Source organism: Brachypodium distachyon, chromosome 3 (genome assembly GCF_000005505.3).
Source record: "Brachypodium distachyon strain Bd21 chromosome 3, Brachypodium_distachyon_v3.0, whole genome shotgun sequence".
NCBI classification, from domain to species: Eukaryota; Viridiplantae; Streptophyta; class Magnoliopsida; order Poales; family Poaceae; genus Brachypodium; species Brachypodium distachyon.
In genome coordinates this window covers 53,925,770-53,942,207 of record NC_016133.3, presented here as the reverse complement: position 1 = coordinate 53,942,207, position 16,438 = coordinate 53,925,770, and the positions used below count along the sequence as shown (strand labels likewise).

General features: G+C 45.5%; 1 protein-coding gene across 2 annotated transcripts; it reads left to right on the top strand.

The window, feature by feature from the left end:
- Positions 1 to 7,164: 7,164 nt before the first annotated feature.
- Positions 7,165 to 16,237, top strand: LOC100840927 (E3 ubiquitin-protein ligase makorin). 2 transcript variants are annotated; one of them, XM_010237590.3, is made up of 7 exons: positions 7,165 to 7,397; positions 12,784 to 12,871; positions 12,953 to 13,725; positions 14,782 to 14,851; positions 15,404 to 15,505; positions 15,596 to 15,661; positions 15,770 to 16,237. In XM_010237590.3, exons 1-6 carry the CDS (start codon positions 7,387 to 7,389, stop codon positions 15,653 to 15,655), a joined length of 1,104 nt encoding a protein of 367 aa, XP_010235892.1. In that variant the 5' UTR covers positions 7,165 to 7,386; the 3' UTR covers positions 15,656 to 15,661; positions 15,770 to 16,237. The 2 variants fall into 2 exon arrangements, with proteins under 2 accessions (XP_010235892.1, XP_003570254.1); XM_003570206.4 differs by having other exon boundaries at positions 15,404 to 15,519.
- Positions 16,238 to 16,438: the final 201 nt, after the last annotated feature.

The following is a 16,438-nucleotide window of genomic DNA, read 5'->3' as shown; positions in this document are numbered from 1 at the left end:
GGAAGGATCGGCTACAGATGCTAAGGTTCTTAGGTCAGCCTTGAACAGTGGTTTTAAAGTACCACATGGCAAGTTTTATCTGGTTGATGGTGGTTATGCCAACACCCCATCTTTCCTTGCTCCATATCGTGGTGTTCGTTATCATTTGAAGGAATTCGGTCATGGTCACCGTCGACCCCAAAACTACAAGGAGTTGTTTAATCACCGTCATGCTGTACTACGGAATCACATAGAGCGGGCCTTGGGAGTTTTGAAGAAGCGCTTCCCCATTCTTAAAGTGGGCACACTTCACGAAATAAAGAACCAAGTCAAGATACCAGCGGCTGCTACTGTATTCCATAACATCATCCGTTTACACAACGGAGATGAGAGATGGTTAGACAACCAGCCCAATAATATACACCCAGCAAATTTTGTGGATCTTCCCAACGGTGATGATCAAAATCAGCAAGGCCCTCACAATCATGAAGACAACCTTAATCATCAAGGCACCAACCTTAGAGACACAATTGCACAACAAATGTGGGAAGATTACCGACCGGCATAGTAGCTAGTGGATCACAATATTTATGGGATGTAATCAAGTACTACGTGTGAACTCTCGTTTAATGCTTATTCGTAATTAATGCTTGGTGCATATGTATATTTAATGTGTGCTGGTTTTGTATAAGTAATGCTTTAGTTGCTTGTGTTATAAATGTTGTCTAGAAGTCATGATGACCGGAAGAGGATCGCCCATGCTGAACCTTAGGAAATCCAAAGTTGGAAAAAAGAAGCCATCCCCAAAAGGTAAGCGTTTTGAAATGCAAGTGTTCGACTCTATTTCTAACTAGCTATGCAATTTTTGCTTTTCATAACTGGACAATATGTTCTTCCAGTTTGTGTAGAAAAAAGCAGAGCTTCATGGAATCCAGGCCTAGAAAAGGCTCTTGTGGATTTGCTCCATGAGCACAATACTCCGGAGCATAACTTGATGGCTAAGAAATTTCATGAGAAGCATCAATATGCAAATCTAACAAAGTCCCAAATCCAAGAAAAAGAGAAGGAGCTGAAAAAAGACTAGAATTTTAAAAGATGCTAGAAAGCAAAGTGGCGCTTCCTGGAATGATCAACGATGCATGATTGTGGCTGAACCGGCAGTTTGGGCCAACATTATAATTGTAAGATGTTTTCTTGAATATTTTTCTTTCTCATTGAATTATGGTGTGCGTCTATTCACGGTTGTAACTCCTACTTATGCAGTCATTCCCTAGAGCCAAGAAGTTTCGCAACAAGCCTTTCCCTCTCTTTGACGCTCTTGGAGAATTGCACGATGGTTAGTTACTAGACCTTGCTTAATTATATGCTGTATCAAATGTTTCATCTTCCTTACTCCCTGATGTGCTTTTAATTTCTGTATTTAGGAAACACTGCTGATGGCATTCACAACTTCACCTGAATTGAGCCATCACATATCACAACTTCTACGGAAGCAGATACCATTGATGTTGAGGCCAGTAACAAAGAGGTCATGTTTTCTGAGCTTCAAGAGACCTCGGTATATGATGATGGACAAGCTAGTATGACAAGGGATAGAGAAGTGGAAGCCAATATGCAAAGGGATGCTACTAGCACTACAACAAGAAATGAAGGTCAAGAACCCAAGAGACGTCGACAGACTGCAGATATCACAGGAATGATGGAAAAGTTTCTTGATTTTGGGCCAAACAAGCTGAGGAAGAAGCTGCACGGTTAGCTAGAGAACGGGCTGAGTCGAGTAATGTGGATGATTTCTCAATCAAGAGGTGCATCGCTGTGCTGAACACAATGGAAGTCACACCTCAAGAAAAAGTAAAGGCTTATGGGGTCTTCAAGACTATAGAGAACCGTCAGATCTTCATCAATGCAAATCCTGATTCAGCTCTGCTGTGGTTAAGAAGCGAGATGAAATGAGTCAGGTACATTTCTTGTAGCAATTTTGTTCCGAACAGTTGGTTTGCTTTTGATAAAATTTTAGGAGTGCCATGAAAATAATTGGTGTTCAATGCCATGCAAATTGTAGCAGTTCATTTGCTTTTGAAAAAACAGTACCTTGAATGGATTTCCATAATGGCAAATTATTTTCTGTTTCTCTGATTGGTCAGTTCATTCAACTCCCCGCGGCCACAAAATACATAATCAAATATTATGTTGTCATTGGTATGCCTAGCAGATGTAGCAAGGAATATGACATCTCTTACAGAGCTCTTCCTTGTGTCGCGAAGCTGATCATGTGTTTGTAAGCACATCTTGTTCATACTTACTGTATTGACCATGTATGCTGCTTAGTTGTTACTGCTAGGTTACTAATAAATTGTTGATTTTGTTTCTCCAGGTGAAAGGACGGCTCCTGCAGTCCTCATTGAGGTTGCTGCATCGTGTCATGGAGTTTCTATTGTAGCAATATGCATTTGAATACCTGACCAGGGAATTTCAGCTTCCCCTAGTACTAATTGAAACCAAATTTGGTTGTATTTTGCTGCTGAGACATGGTTCTGTGAAAGTTTGCAGCTAGTTGCTTCTCTTGGTGCTGGCAAATGTTATCAGTCTCTGTTTAATTTTGTCTGTCCAAAATGTTTCAGCAAGCGTACGTTTTTTAAGGGAAAGCCAAGAATTATGAGTGCAGGTTATTATGTTAATTACTCTATTAGTCACTCTGCTAATTACTCTACTAGTCAGTGTGTAAATTACTTTATTTTTCTGGTAATTAAATTTCTGACGTTAAGCTGCTAGATAAGCGCCTATAGTGTGCTAAAAGAAATTGTTGTTGCCGAAGGGTGTAACCGAATGAGCAAAAGTAGGCAGCGATTACAACCCCTTGTGGATTTAATCCCAACAGGGATTCGGTGGAGGGAAGGGATTAACCCAAACCTTGTAGGGATTAGTTCCGCTTGGGGATCTAATCCCTTGCAACCAAACGGAGCCTCAATGATTCCGCTTGTATTGGTCAAGATTACGCAGAGGTGTTGTCGGCGCTCATCTACAAACTGAGACGTCTCTGTGATTCTAAATTGATGGTAAATCGTTCAAGATATTTCTGCCGGCGGTCGCCGTCCTGTAGCATCTTTTGGAGATAAGTCATGTTAATCCTTGTGTATCATTAGCCTGAACTCCAGGTGTGTCGAACTATTACTATCATGTAATCCTTGTTAGATTATTACTATTCACTTAATCACTTCAAATAAACAATATTTCTCATAGATCTCATGTTCCATGTTTATTTCGTGTTGATGCTGCTTCTTATATTTTACAGGATCGTATTATGACTTTATCCATGCTTTAAATTCTAATGAGGTGTTACCGTGCTAATAATAGTGCACTTCCTTATGTTTTATCCTGGCACGTTGGCAAATACCAATTGGTTTGGGGGCTGAATCACAAAGCTAGAAAATCTCCATTTCCCAAGAGATGAACTCCAGCATTTTAGTTTTCCAGCAGATCTTACTTTAAAGTCTGAAACACTCTCGTATATTAAACACAAAGAACATTATTAGAGGGACTAGGCGATGTGTAGGGATGTAGTTGGTGCATTGAGTTTTGTTTAGGATTGGAGCTGCTGGAGGGAACGGCTGAATATCATTTAGGGTTGAATTTGGAGTGACTGTCGTATACACATATGCAATGTTATTATCAATATGACTCAAGATGACTTCATTTTGTGTTTATGATAATTATATATTTTGCTTGTTATTATATTTGCTCAAGATGACTTCATTTATTGTCAATATGATTCAAGATGACTGTCGTATATACATGTGCAGTGAAAAAACACATGTTTATCGAGCCGTAGAAACGCACGGGCATCGTATTAGTAGTACAATTTATTTCTCTGTTGCTTCAACAGTAAAATTAAGGGATCCTGATCCCAGACTGCCTTGAAGATGGCGTGGCCATGCATGTAGGCTTTCCTTTCCGACGCCTCATCGATTCGTGGCTTATCTTTGTGCGTCCGTGGTCTCCGGCACATCCTCGCGGTGGCGATTGCAACTTCCCATAATCTCCGGCACTACAACCACCCCGTAGTGATTGTACTGACGATGGCCGGGAATACGTAAGCGGCGGCCGCCGGGGTGGCAGGGCAGAGAAGGGCCACGAATGGTTCAATGGCAGGCGGGCGTGCGGAATAATTCTGAATATTGAAGAAGGTACCCTTGTTAAACGACCATGATGCAGAGTAATTCTGAAGAACAGGCTGCCCTTGCAAAATTACTCCTTTAATCTGAGTGCGTGCATTTTCCTTTCCAATGATTTCCGTACAAAAAACTGTGCATGAATGATTTACAATGCCGGTCAAAAGACATGTGCATGCACAACAATTTGCATCTCATATCGTTGATCATAAATAGCAGTGTACTGCATCATAACCTAATTCATCGATATGCAACGATTTTCGTTGCAACCATTCACGCACATAATAAATGGAATCAAAAGTTTATTAATTTGGAAAGATTTGCGCTGCACGACAAAAGATTTGCAGAGTAAAAACAGCTGGACAAATAATCCGCTACTCCCTCCGTCCCAATAAGTGCCTAAGTATTACATATATCTAGACATATTTTAATACATAGATACGTTCATTTTTAGACAAATTTGAGTCACTTTTCATATGGTACGATGATACCGAGGAAGTGTTTTATTTGTTCAGTTTCTATAGGGTACACATTCGCATGCGACCTCAATCTTGGTGGGGACGCAACTGGCATTTTTTTTTTTGAAAGCTAGCAGGAGAACTGCTAGGATTCCATTATAAAAGAAAGAGCCGATGGCCAAGTACACAAGTAGAGACAGAGCTTAGAAGCCAGGCGTCTAAACTCACGAAAAACCAAGAAAACCCCCAAACTGGCTGCCAAGCCAGACCAAAAAACATACAACAGCTAGCACTTAACCGGGGTCAAAGGGGATGAGGCCACCAGCAAGCTTCCAATGCAGGGCCTCATCACGTATCCTGATGAGCAGGCCATCAACGGACGGACAGGCGAGCGTCTTCAAAGGTTCGACGATTACGTTCCTTCCAAATTTCCCAGCAGGCAAGCGTGCCCAAGGAGCGAGCGCATTTTGCCAGTGAGGAGCAGGTAGCCGAGGACGATAGAGATCGGAACCACTACGGAGAGGAACCACGATCATCCCAGGAGTCCAGGTCGAAGGAAGGGATGGCGAATTGAGAAGCAAGCTTCCGCCAAACTTGCCGCGACCAGGAGCAATCGCGAAGCAGCGCAACTGGCATCCCTAACCCTTGTTGCGCACATAACTTCTGGCACGATTGCAGATCACAGGTGTGACCAACTTTTGATTGGAGTTCTGTCGCAGACGAAGGCTGCAGGGCTGCTACTTTCAGCTGAAGTCCTTGCAACGCCATCTGCAGAACGCGAAAAAAAAATGAAGACCATGAAAACAACAGAGAAGTTTGAAGAATTTTAGCTATTTGTCTAAATCAAAAACACAAATTTAATTACGGGACAATATCACCATGATGGCAAGGGCCATGAGAAGCATTTGGCTGGCCTTCATGTTGAAATGTGTGATGTTGCTGTTGTGGTCCTTGATACCTTGGAAGAAAAGTGGCCAATGCAATGATTTGGGCTAGAGATAAAATAATTGCAAGGGTTTTATAGTAGAAGGCGTATACCGGATATGTTTGGAATAAATTACACTTATCGTATGTATTTAATTATTCCTTATCTGGAAATATTTGCATATCGAAATATTTATCGCGTCACAGATTTGGAGCATATAAATCTTAATGATATGTCAAATCAAATCAGAGAATACTCCAAATTAAACAAAAGATATATTGCCACATTTATAGATAAATATCAAAAGAAAATCGAAAACAAAAAAAGGTGCCAGCATGGTGGCCAGGTACCTGCTCGCCTACACGCTGGGTTAGACCTGCCTGCAAATAGCTACACCAATAGTTGGGATTCTTTCAGCAAAAATGAGAAATGGTTAGTTCCTGCAATTTTCGGCTTGCAATTTGCAATACCGCTACATGCGCATATTTTCGTTCTAGTCTTACTAGTATTGCGTGTAAATTGGAAAACAAGACGGTAAAATGTGGGTGCTTTTATTAGGGAGATCAAACATGGTTTGTTGACCTTGCTTGGCTTTGGTTTACTGTCGCCATTTTCCCCTTAAAAAATAATATATAGCCACAAGTCACATATCAAAAAACGCCATCTACCTTGGAATAGAAGGAGCATCTATGATATGTCAATATCTACTTTAAGTAGGAGAGTAAATAGAGAAAAGATGCATTGGGAATTTTAAAGAAATTTTCTATAAGCTTAGACCTCATGCCTGGACTCCTTCAAAATCCGGAGGAAGAACAATCCTATCATATGAAATATCTTTGGTGCAATCATACTGTCTAAAGATTATGCAAATGACTTTGTTCCTTTGGATTATACTCTGTTTTTCTTCTAAATCTTAAATGACCCGGTCAAAATGTTTACAGTCCCTCATATATCTATTTATCCAAAAAGATGAGACCAAGAATACTATATCCGGTGTTTATTTGAACTCCTAGTCTATAAATAGAATGCTTTCTTTATGGGTTCGTTTGGATGAGAATTTTGTCTTCCAAGTTCCGTCTCATATTAAGTGACTCAAATTTGCACAAATATGGATGTATTTATGTCTAAAAAACGTATATATACATGTAATAGAAAGTCAGTTAGTATGGAACGGAGAGAGTATTATATGTTGAAGTTTGTACTCAATGTCAAACCTGCAAAAGATACTCGTACTTCTCATTGGAATAGCTCTCCCATTTGTAAAAGCGGAGCCTTGTCAGGCGGTGATGTGTTCATAAATTCATACGAAGGGGCTGAAAAACAAGTCCTGCTCATGCAGTCCATGAGAGGCTCCACCTGCAGCTCGATTACTAATAACCGCGTGTTTTGTTTGACCTTCATAATCACGCCTCTTTACCACAGCCACAGCTCATTTCACGTTGGCCGCTGCCTCCGCAAAAGCGGTTGCCCACGCAATCCGGCGGGACCATAGCGCCACGCTCTCCTCACTCCCCGCCCCCTGTTTTCACCATTCTACCCTTGAACCGTTACCTCACACTCGCCTCACGTCCGAGGGGCAGAACCGTCATTCCGCACCCCTCCGTCTCCTTCCCCTCCCGTTTTTAGGAAAAACCATTCCCCGCAGGGCCACGGCGGCACCACCACCCAAAGCAAAGGGGAGCCTAGCTGCGGAAGCGCGAAGGAGACGAAAGGGAGCGAAGGGAAGCGAAAGGACGGCACGGACCGAACCATAGGAGCAAGGCGGAGAGGGCGCAGGCTCCTCCCCTTCGGCCTCGTACCGTCGAGGTCGCACGGCTCGGCTCTGTTCCGTCGGGTCTGATCCGGCTAGGCGGCCATGTCGAACAGGTACTGCGATTCCTCCACTTCCCCAACTTGCTCGGGTGCCTTGCGGCCGATTCGAGCTCGTTTAGGGCGGTGTTGTTAAGCTCGGAGGTGGATCGTGTTTATGCCGGCGTATCGATTTCGCGTTGGATTTAGCTTCTAGCTTCGTAGTGCGGCCAGGAGGTCATAATCTGAGCAAGGTTGCTGCTTATTGTTGTGATTTGGGGTAATCAAGGTGGCGTTTTGTTTTAGAGAGCATGCAATTTTTAGATTTCAGGCACTCTCTAGCTACCGATTTAGCCGAATTGAACTCCGAGGGAGGGACCATTGCTAATCAGTAATCACCCTGATTGTGGTTGTGGAAACACTAGATCACGTGTGGTGATGGACCTCAGGTTCTCACTGTGCATCACTATGTGTTGATTCGGTCTTCTACTGAACCGCCTAAGTTCTATGTGGTAGACGGATGCCGCGCCTGCAATAGTCACTTCAACAACTGGATGCAGTTTATTTGGGGAATAGAAAAGGGATGGTGAATTTTGTAGAAATAGGGCACAGATCAGGGTATAATCCTCTTCTGGTGCATCGACATCGACGAAAGAGAATGATGGTGTTGCCAATTAGTATATCGGAATTCTTGATCTAGATGAGTTCGCAAAATTGTGAAGTAAAATAATATAGTAGATGAATAAACTAGGCTTACGCACATTGCAAGTTATGCATACAGGGTACAGGCACAACACTGTGCAATACTATGTTTGACTGAATTATAGAGCAGCTGGTAACCATGCGCCCTGCTATGCTGTTATCTAACTAGGTGTCTGTCAAGGAAGACTGTCTGTTGCCTGTTGGCGTAGCATCTTGTTAACACCCTTTATCTCATGGGGTTGCTGACACATCTCATGAGAGTGTAGTTTTCAACTAACAGTGCAAGTGGTCAATTCAAGTGACTGTAGAGCTAGCGCTTTCCCAACTCCATTTCTGATTTGTTGCTTTTTCTGCTTGAGGAGAATATTTCAATAGGGTTTTTTACTTCCGTGCCCCTCGGTTCTTTAGTTCTACTCAGTTTTGCCCAGGCCTTAGAACACTGCTTGCTTCTACCCTCCTTCTTTGCGCAAATGCTCGCTTTTGCCATCACGGAGCACCTCCTCACGGTCAACTCGGTCAAGCCGTTAGCTGCTGACGGGTGGGACCAATGCGCGCTGCTGACTGTGCGCCGGGCCGGGCTTCGGTGAGCTTGACTCTGGCCACTGCGACGACGGCCGCTGCGGCGTGGGGATCGGCGCGAGCACGAGGACAAGGACCGGGACGGGGACGCTAGGATGCGTCGCTAGGATGCTCTCGGTCGGCGCAACGGACGCTATGATGCGCCGTTGTCGCGCACTCACGCCGCGGACACAGCACAACACAGCCATCGAAGAAAGAACCTAGTTCATATATTCCAACAAGGGCTTACATAGCGTATAACGACATTAATTTTGAAAAAAAAACGCCGATCGATCGCTCACTCCTCGGCTTCGTCTTCAGATTCCTCCACAGGCGGCGCAGGCCCCTCGACAGCCACCTCCACAAGCGCCTCCGCCTCCTCCATGTACGGGAGGCCGTGCATCTCGTCGGCGTGGGGGAACGTGGTTGTAGTGTTGGTGTACACGTTGTACAGCGTAAATGCGATCAACTCGCATCCACACCAGTACACGCGGCCAAGGAGGTAATCGGCGTCATGGCTGTTGGTGAGGTGCACCAGGAGGGCGGTTTTGATGCCGTGCTCGCGGAGCCTCTCCAGGCGGTACATTGGAGGGCCACCAGCCTCCAGGTGACCGAAGCCGGTGTTGAGGAAGTTCCTGGCCAGCGCCATCGAGCTCCGGTTGCGCGACATCGCCCACAACTGGAGCGTCCGCTCCACACGCACGCCAGGTGGGAACAACGCCTCGTCAGTGAGGGGTGGCGGGTTGAAGGTGAGGCCTTCAAATGCCATTGCTTGTCGTCAGTGGGGGCGTTGGGCGTTGGGTTGAAGAAGTGGAGTGGAGAGCTGTGTAGAAGGAGAAGAATGGAGAGCTCTGTAGAAGAAGCAGAGCCATGGCGCCGGGTTAAATAGCGATGGTGACAGGGGAAGGGGAGAGGTTTCCGGCGATCGGTGGGCTTTGAATGCGGTCGCCGGTGCAGTTTGAAATGCATGGGAAACTGGCGTACGTGGGAAGTTGGAGGGAACTGGCGCCAATAGCAGCCGCGCCGGCGGCGCGGTCCAGTGAGAGCGGTCCCAGCACGTTTCCCACTCACTCTCAATAATTGTGAGATCGTCCTGTCGGTTTCCTCTCCCCACTACTCTCGGTACCGTCGGCTTCCTCTCCCCACTACTACTTATGTGCGTGCCCAGTAAACCGATTCTCTCGTCTCCTCTGATCTCATCTACATTCTTCCTCTCGCTCTCTCTTGAGCTCTACCGCTTCTCTCCACCATGGCCAAGGACAAGGAGCTAGTAGACGGTACCGAGAGCTCGGCCGGCGGCGGCCATGGGCGTGAGCTAGCCACCACTCCGCCGGCGGCATTGTCCCATGCATTGAGCATGAACGCCGCCGCTCGTCGAAGTCGCTCGCCGCCGCCAAAGCGTGCCCACATCGATGTGGACGTCCCGTGCTCTCCTGTGGCCGACTCCCCCTCAACAACGACGACGACGACGACGACGACGACGAGGAGGCCGAGTGCGAGATCAGTTGGCGCCACGCCGAGCTCCTGCACACGTACCAGCAGCGTGTGCTGGAAGCCGACCGGCGCATGGCTGCCGCGAAGGTGGCTTCCGTGGCGGAAGATTTCGCCAACGAGTGCGGCCGGGAGGGCGGCGGAGGTGAGGGAGCGGTACGAGTTTCAGCTCGCGACGCTAAACTCGGAAAGGAGCAACCTTCTCGAGGGGGGGGGGGGGGAAGGACGTCCGAGAAATCCGGGTGGAGCGCGACGCCATCTTCGCCTTGCGTGAGGAGCGCGGCCTCAACGACGGCGACGCTGCATAATGTTATCCGTTATTTATCTCTAGCTACATATGTATATGTTGCTACGTATCTCTATTTTTATTCCTAATTTGTAATCGATCTTGCGTACCCATCGATCTATATATATATGGAATGTTATCCGTTTTTCTCTTATATATATGGGTATGGTAACGGCATAAGGTCATACTTTTTTCGGCACCGTGACTTTGTTGGGATGCTTATTTTGAATGAAACAACGTTGGTTGACCTCCCCGGGTAAAGTAAGGCCGGTCACAAATTGGTTTTGGTCTGAAATTTTTTTTGGTGACAGGTATTGACAAATAAAGAGCCCATGCAGGTTTTCAGATTTTTCCGGATAAAATTTCCTTTTTTTTTCCCAATTGGCAGATTAGGCAAGAACAGTAGTTTAGGTGCAAAAATGATTCAAATGCGTTTGGACCCAGTGCATTCCAAGTTTTTTGGAATACCATGACTTTGTTATATTGGTTCCACATCGATTTGTGCGAACTTTCATTGAATTTTGAATTATGAACCGAAAAGGCTGGAAATTCAAAGAATATACGAAATATCGTTCCTGAACTCCAGAAAATCTGAAATTTGGAGAGAACATCAAGGATGAACACTAAACGCTATGAAAATCTTCTGGGACAAAACTTGTGAATCTAAGCGGGTGATTGAGGTAACAGTTCTCCAGATTTGTTTGAATTTGAAATTCAAAAAATAGGTAAACAATTCAGATTTGAACCAGCTTTGAGATAATGACATTAATAGGCATATATGACTAGTGTGCAAAGTTTGAGTTCATTTGGAGAAAGTGTTGTGATTCAATTCCTAAATTTACATCAAACTGGCCAAATAGTGGCCAAATAGTGGCTCTGGTCAACAAAAGTCAACTTTCTCAAAACAATTTGAAATTTCGTCATCTTGCATAACTTTCCATTCGGAGTGCATTTGTGCTATCAGAGATCAATTTGGAGGAAGTTCAATTTCCAAGCTTCCTACAAAATTGTCCATTCCAGTGAGCTCATAGGGCAAAAAGTGACTCTTTCTTCCGCCCGATGAACAAAAGTCAACTTTTTCAAAACAAGTTGAAATTTCGATTAACCAGAACACAACATCAACATCGATTAACCCTTGGTGAACAAAAGTCCACTTTCTAAAAACAAATCGAAATTCATAGGAACTGAATAAGTGACAATAACAATACATTCCCATATTTTTGCCAGGGCTAACATTCTTCGTCCCGAAGCAGCTCATCTTCCTGGCCGCTCTTTCTGCCGTCCATCGCGACACCGTCGCTTCTCAACTCGGCCGCTAAACCTTGCCGCCACGACCTCGTAGACATGCCGAAGCTGTATCCGCAAGCCGTGCATCCTCTCGTGCTCTATTCTGACCGGAAAGTGAACGGCGTTCGCGCCGTCCAGAGCATGCTCGCGCGCCACTGCTTTGCGCCGTCATGGCCAGCGTCCTCCACGAGCCTCTCCACCTTGCCCAAGAGACCCACATCGGCTCGAGAATCCTTCCTGCAGAAGTAATCGACCCGAGGTGCCTCCAATCGCTGCATCACCATCTTCTTCCTCAGCTCTTACCGGTTGCTGCCGCTGAGCAGATCTTATTCTCCGGCGACCTCCGGACTCCACCGCCGCCTCCCTCAGCTCCACCTGATCACTCTGAACCTTCCGGTGATTCTCATCGAGCCTCGCGTGGTCCGAGTCATCCCCGCGTCGCTGCTCTTCTCTGCCTGCCACCCGCCGGCGTCGAGGTTCTCACAAAGTGCTCCTCCACCCCTTCCAATGCCTCCGTCAGATTCGTGATGACCTACTCATTCTTTTGCCCCTCTTTCCTGCCTCTCCCGTGCTCTGTATCGCCCCGCCTCCTAGCGTCGCGCCACCACAGACCGCACGAGCCCGCGGCCAGCAAGATTTCAGCAATGAGAAGCTCCAGCGCCACCTCAGGGTGAAGCGGCCTTGCGCCTGCTAGACACCCCACCCCCTGCCTGGCCTGTGTCGCGCAGGAGAGCAACTCCGGCGACGGCAAAGCGTCAGCGAGGCAGTGGCCAGAAGCCGCCTGATTTTTCCTTCCGACGGTGGACCCACTTGCAAATTAATCATTTCTTCTACAGTCAAAGGGATCATTTTCCTGTTGCTTCAGCCCCACATGTCAGTAGCTAGGTTGGCCCCACTCGGCAGGATTTAACCTAGCCCCACCCGGCAGGAGGTAACATTCAAAGGCCTTGACCGTTAATAGGTCCGCCGTGAGGACATTTGCGAGCATTTGCCAAAGAACGAAGTGTAGAAGCGAGCAACGTTTTAAGCCTTGGGCAAAACTGAGTAGAACTAAGGAACCGAGGGCACGGAAATAAAAAACCCATTTCAATATCGGTGGAATCACTTACAGGTCTCTTTGTTGTTTTGTATTCCTGGCAGGTCTGCTTGCAAGTTCTTTGTGCATGGTGCTTGCTTTAAAGGAGATTACTGCCAATTCTCCCATGACTGGAATGATCAATCAAATAATGTAACTTACTGACTACATATTTAGTAATCTTTGGACCAGTTTACCTTCTAGTGTTCCTTACCGAGATGCTTATTTATGCAGGTTTGTGCATTTTACCAGAATGGTGTTTGCTCCTATGGTAGCCATTGCAGATATGAACATGTTGAAGTTTCTTATGAACACCCACCACCAACTGCAGCAGTTGCAGCATCCAACTCTTATCAGATTCTCAGTTCTTCCGGATGTCGTATTTGCGAGGAGGACAGAATTGTTGTGAGTAACCAAATACAACAGACATGCAAATCTGCATCAGCGCTCTCTGCACATCAACCTGATCGGAGAGAGGATAACAACAGCGTGCCACCAAGACGAACTACGCAGGATCAAGCATCCCTCCCACCTGCTCATTTGCCAATGTGCTCTTCTGCTGCAGCTGGAACATGTCCTTATGGGGAAGAGTGCCCTCAAATGCATGGGAATCTATGCACAACCTGTGGAAAACAGTGCTTGCATCCCTACCGTCCTAGTGAAAGTGGGGTTCATATCAAGCTCTGCAAGAGAAACAACAAATGGCTGGAGACCTTGAAAAAAAGTGAAGAGATAGAATGTAGTGTGTGTTTGGACTGTGTGCTTTCAAAGTCAACAGCAGCAGAAAAGAGGTTTGGACTTCTACCTGAATGTGACCATGCCTTCTGTATCACATGCATCAGGAAGTGGCGCAGCAGCTCTCTTACATCTTCTATGGATATCGACTCTACAGTCAAGGCTTGTCCAATATGCCGCAAGGTCTCATACTATGTCATTCCTAGTTCTACATGGTACTCCTCGAAAGAGGAAAAACAGGAAATAATTGATGGTTACAAGGCCAAGCTCAAGTAAGATACCTCTTCTTCATTGAACCTACGAATTGCCATTACGCACATCCTTACATGATCACTATGGGAATTCTTAGACTAGTAACAATAACAGATCTAACAGTTGATACAATATCTCATCATGGTTTTGAATACGGCATGACAAGTTGCGGCGACCCACCCCCTCACAGCTTTATAAAGCTTTTGTCGTGTGGCGTGGCGACTTCATAGAAACATACTAGCATATAATAGCATCATCGAAATATACTAGCCTATAATGGCATCATAGAAATGTACTAGCCTATAATGGCAGATTGGCATCATAGAAATATACTAGCCTATAATGACATTATCTAAGTAGAGGGATGGAGAGGCACACCACGATAATAGAGCAGAGGGAGAGAGAGGGGAACAGAGCATAGCAGAGAGGGTTATTAGCATGGAATAGAACAGAGTAGAGGGAGGGAACTAGGGCAGAACAGAGCAGAGAGGGAGAGGAGAAGCTGGAAGGAAGAAGACATACCTGCTGCTGGAGTTCATAGAGGTGGGAGAAGGAGCCGCCGGGCCGGCGCTGGGGAAGGAGCACTCGATTCCCTCTAATCTCCTTTCTCTCTTTCCCAATTTCTCTGTGACTTTGATTTCTCGGGAGGGAGACTCGCTCGATTCCCTCTCCTCTCTCTCCCTCCCGCGCAACTGCCTTTCCTCCTTCCGTGCCTAATTTTCTTCCTGCAGTTTCCTCCCGCGCGCCCTGCAGTTTCCCTCCCGCACGTGCCTGCTCTGCTGTTCTCTTCTGTGGCGTCGCAGTTTCAGCGCCACGGAGTTCAAAACGTCCCCGCAACGCCACAGGACGGGATCACGACACCACAGACCAATATTATCGCAGGGGTGGACATGATGCCTTCCACGGGCGCCACGACGTTGTATCGTCATCATAACAACGATATGATGACGTATTAAAAACCATGTACCTCATTATGACTAGCTAATTATACCCTAGAGAGAATTCTTTTGTATCTTCTGCTATAGCAATTGTTAATTCATGCCCCGTTTGTCTAAGCCACACATATGTTGTTGCAGGTCTATTGATTGTAAGTACTTCGACTTTGGAAGGGACACTTGCCCCTTTGGTGGCCGTTGTTTTTACAAGGTATAACTTACTGATTTCGGTTGAGATGCAAATTTGTCATCTCGTATACATCCTATATAATGTGTGAATTGTCAAATGAAATTTTACCGGCTACCTGTCCTATTTACCTTTTGATACAGTGCTTAAGACTGATAATTTGCCTGCTGTTACCTTCCCATAACTAATGTGCAGCGTCATTTCTGAATGAAGCATGATTGAAACATTGTAGACAACAATGTCATAGCTATCGAGGATAAATTTTGCAAATACTTCGCAATAGTTTGAACTCGCACCTCTACAGGAGTGACAATATTAAGCTGTCTGCAACCAGTGCTAGATTAGGCGACGTGGAATGTTCAGAAGGAAAGCTGAGTGTATCAAATATGTGGTCTAGAAAATGGTGACTGTCAGATGGCGTTGGAATAGAAACATTAGACTTGTAGTTTGATTCGTGCAATGAATTGTGCAGATAAACTCTATAGAGATTTTCTTCTCCTTCCATCCATGAATTGTCTGTTTTCCCACGCTCTTTTGCTTCTTTGGTTTGACTCCTCAGTGCCGTATGTTTTTCAGCATGCCTACAGCGATGGGCGTTTGGAAGAGGTGGTACCAGTGGCACCGGCACTACCGCCACCCCGGCTTCATTTTCATGCTGACGATGGAAGTAGAGAGCACGTAAGAAATATCGGGTTAGTATGCTCTACTAGCCTCTGTGCAGTTTTATAACTTCTTGCTTTCTGATAGATAATCCTGGTTGCCTTCCAGATTTGCATACTTGCTCAGTCGGTTACATCTGTAGGGAAGGCATCAATCCATATATCTTAAATTAAGGTTTGTTTTGGTTGCACGCTTCAGTACCCTTTTTTCCTCTAAAACCAAAGTTTGGTTTTCTTACCAAGCATTCCTGTTTTTTTGTTTTGTTTTCTACTGATCATCCAGAAGGAAGCAGTTCAAAAGAGGTACTTTGGAAAGCATAATTCCCCGCAGTTGATACCTGTTACCAATTTGTAATGCATAGGTAATCCTCAGCTGCTAAAGCAGCGTGCCCTTGGAGTTTGAACTGGTCCTCCCTTGTGCACAACTTCTTGTGCATTAACTTTAGTTTACTGCCTGAAATCTCCAACAAGCTCCAAGGGCACTTGAAACCTGATGAGTGATGACAAAAAAAGATGATATCGTTCACAAAGATCAGCCCGGGTTCTTTGCCATCAGCAACCATGCCTATGTATGAAAGGCACAGGTACTCCTGCCGAACAACAGAACATTATCTGTTACCTTGCCTGTGTATGAAAGGCACTGTATATACTGGTATTCGCATGTCTTTTCATTTCTCGACCCTGTTCATCCATTCAGTAAATAATTTGTTCGAGCTAAAGAGGTAACGCAGATTCTTTGACATTTTGCAAAGCGTTCATGTGCTTGTGTATCCCTATACCACGCGCTTAAGTATCTATGGCATGGCACAAGTCGCTGTGTTTGAATCAACAAGGACAACTCTATTTTAAAATTTTGCAGACATGATTCATGTAAAAATGTTTGTGTTTACAGACATGATCTGCTGATGTTCCTACGGGCCTGGTCAAAATTTGATACTCTGGCAAAACACAT

Coding starts and splice junctions, on each gene's coding strand:
- LOC100840927 (XM_010237590.3), top strand. Junction 12,872..12,952: donor GGAATGATCAATCAAATAAT/GTAACTTACTGA, acceptor TTATTTATGCAG/GTTTGTGCATTTTACCAGAA. Junction 15,506..15,595: donor ACGATGGAAGTAGAGAGCAC/GTAAGAAATATC, acceptor GTTGCCTTCCAG/ATTTGCATACTTGCTCAGTC.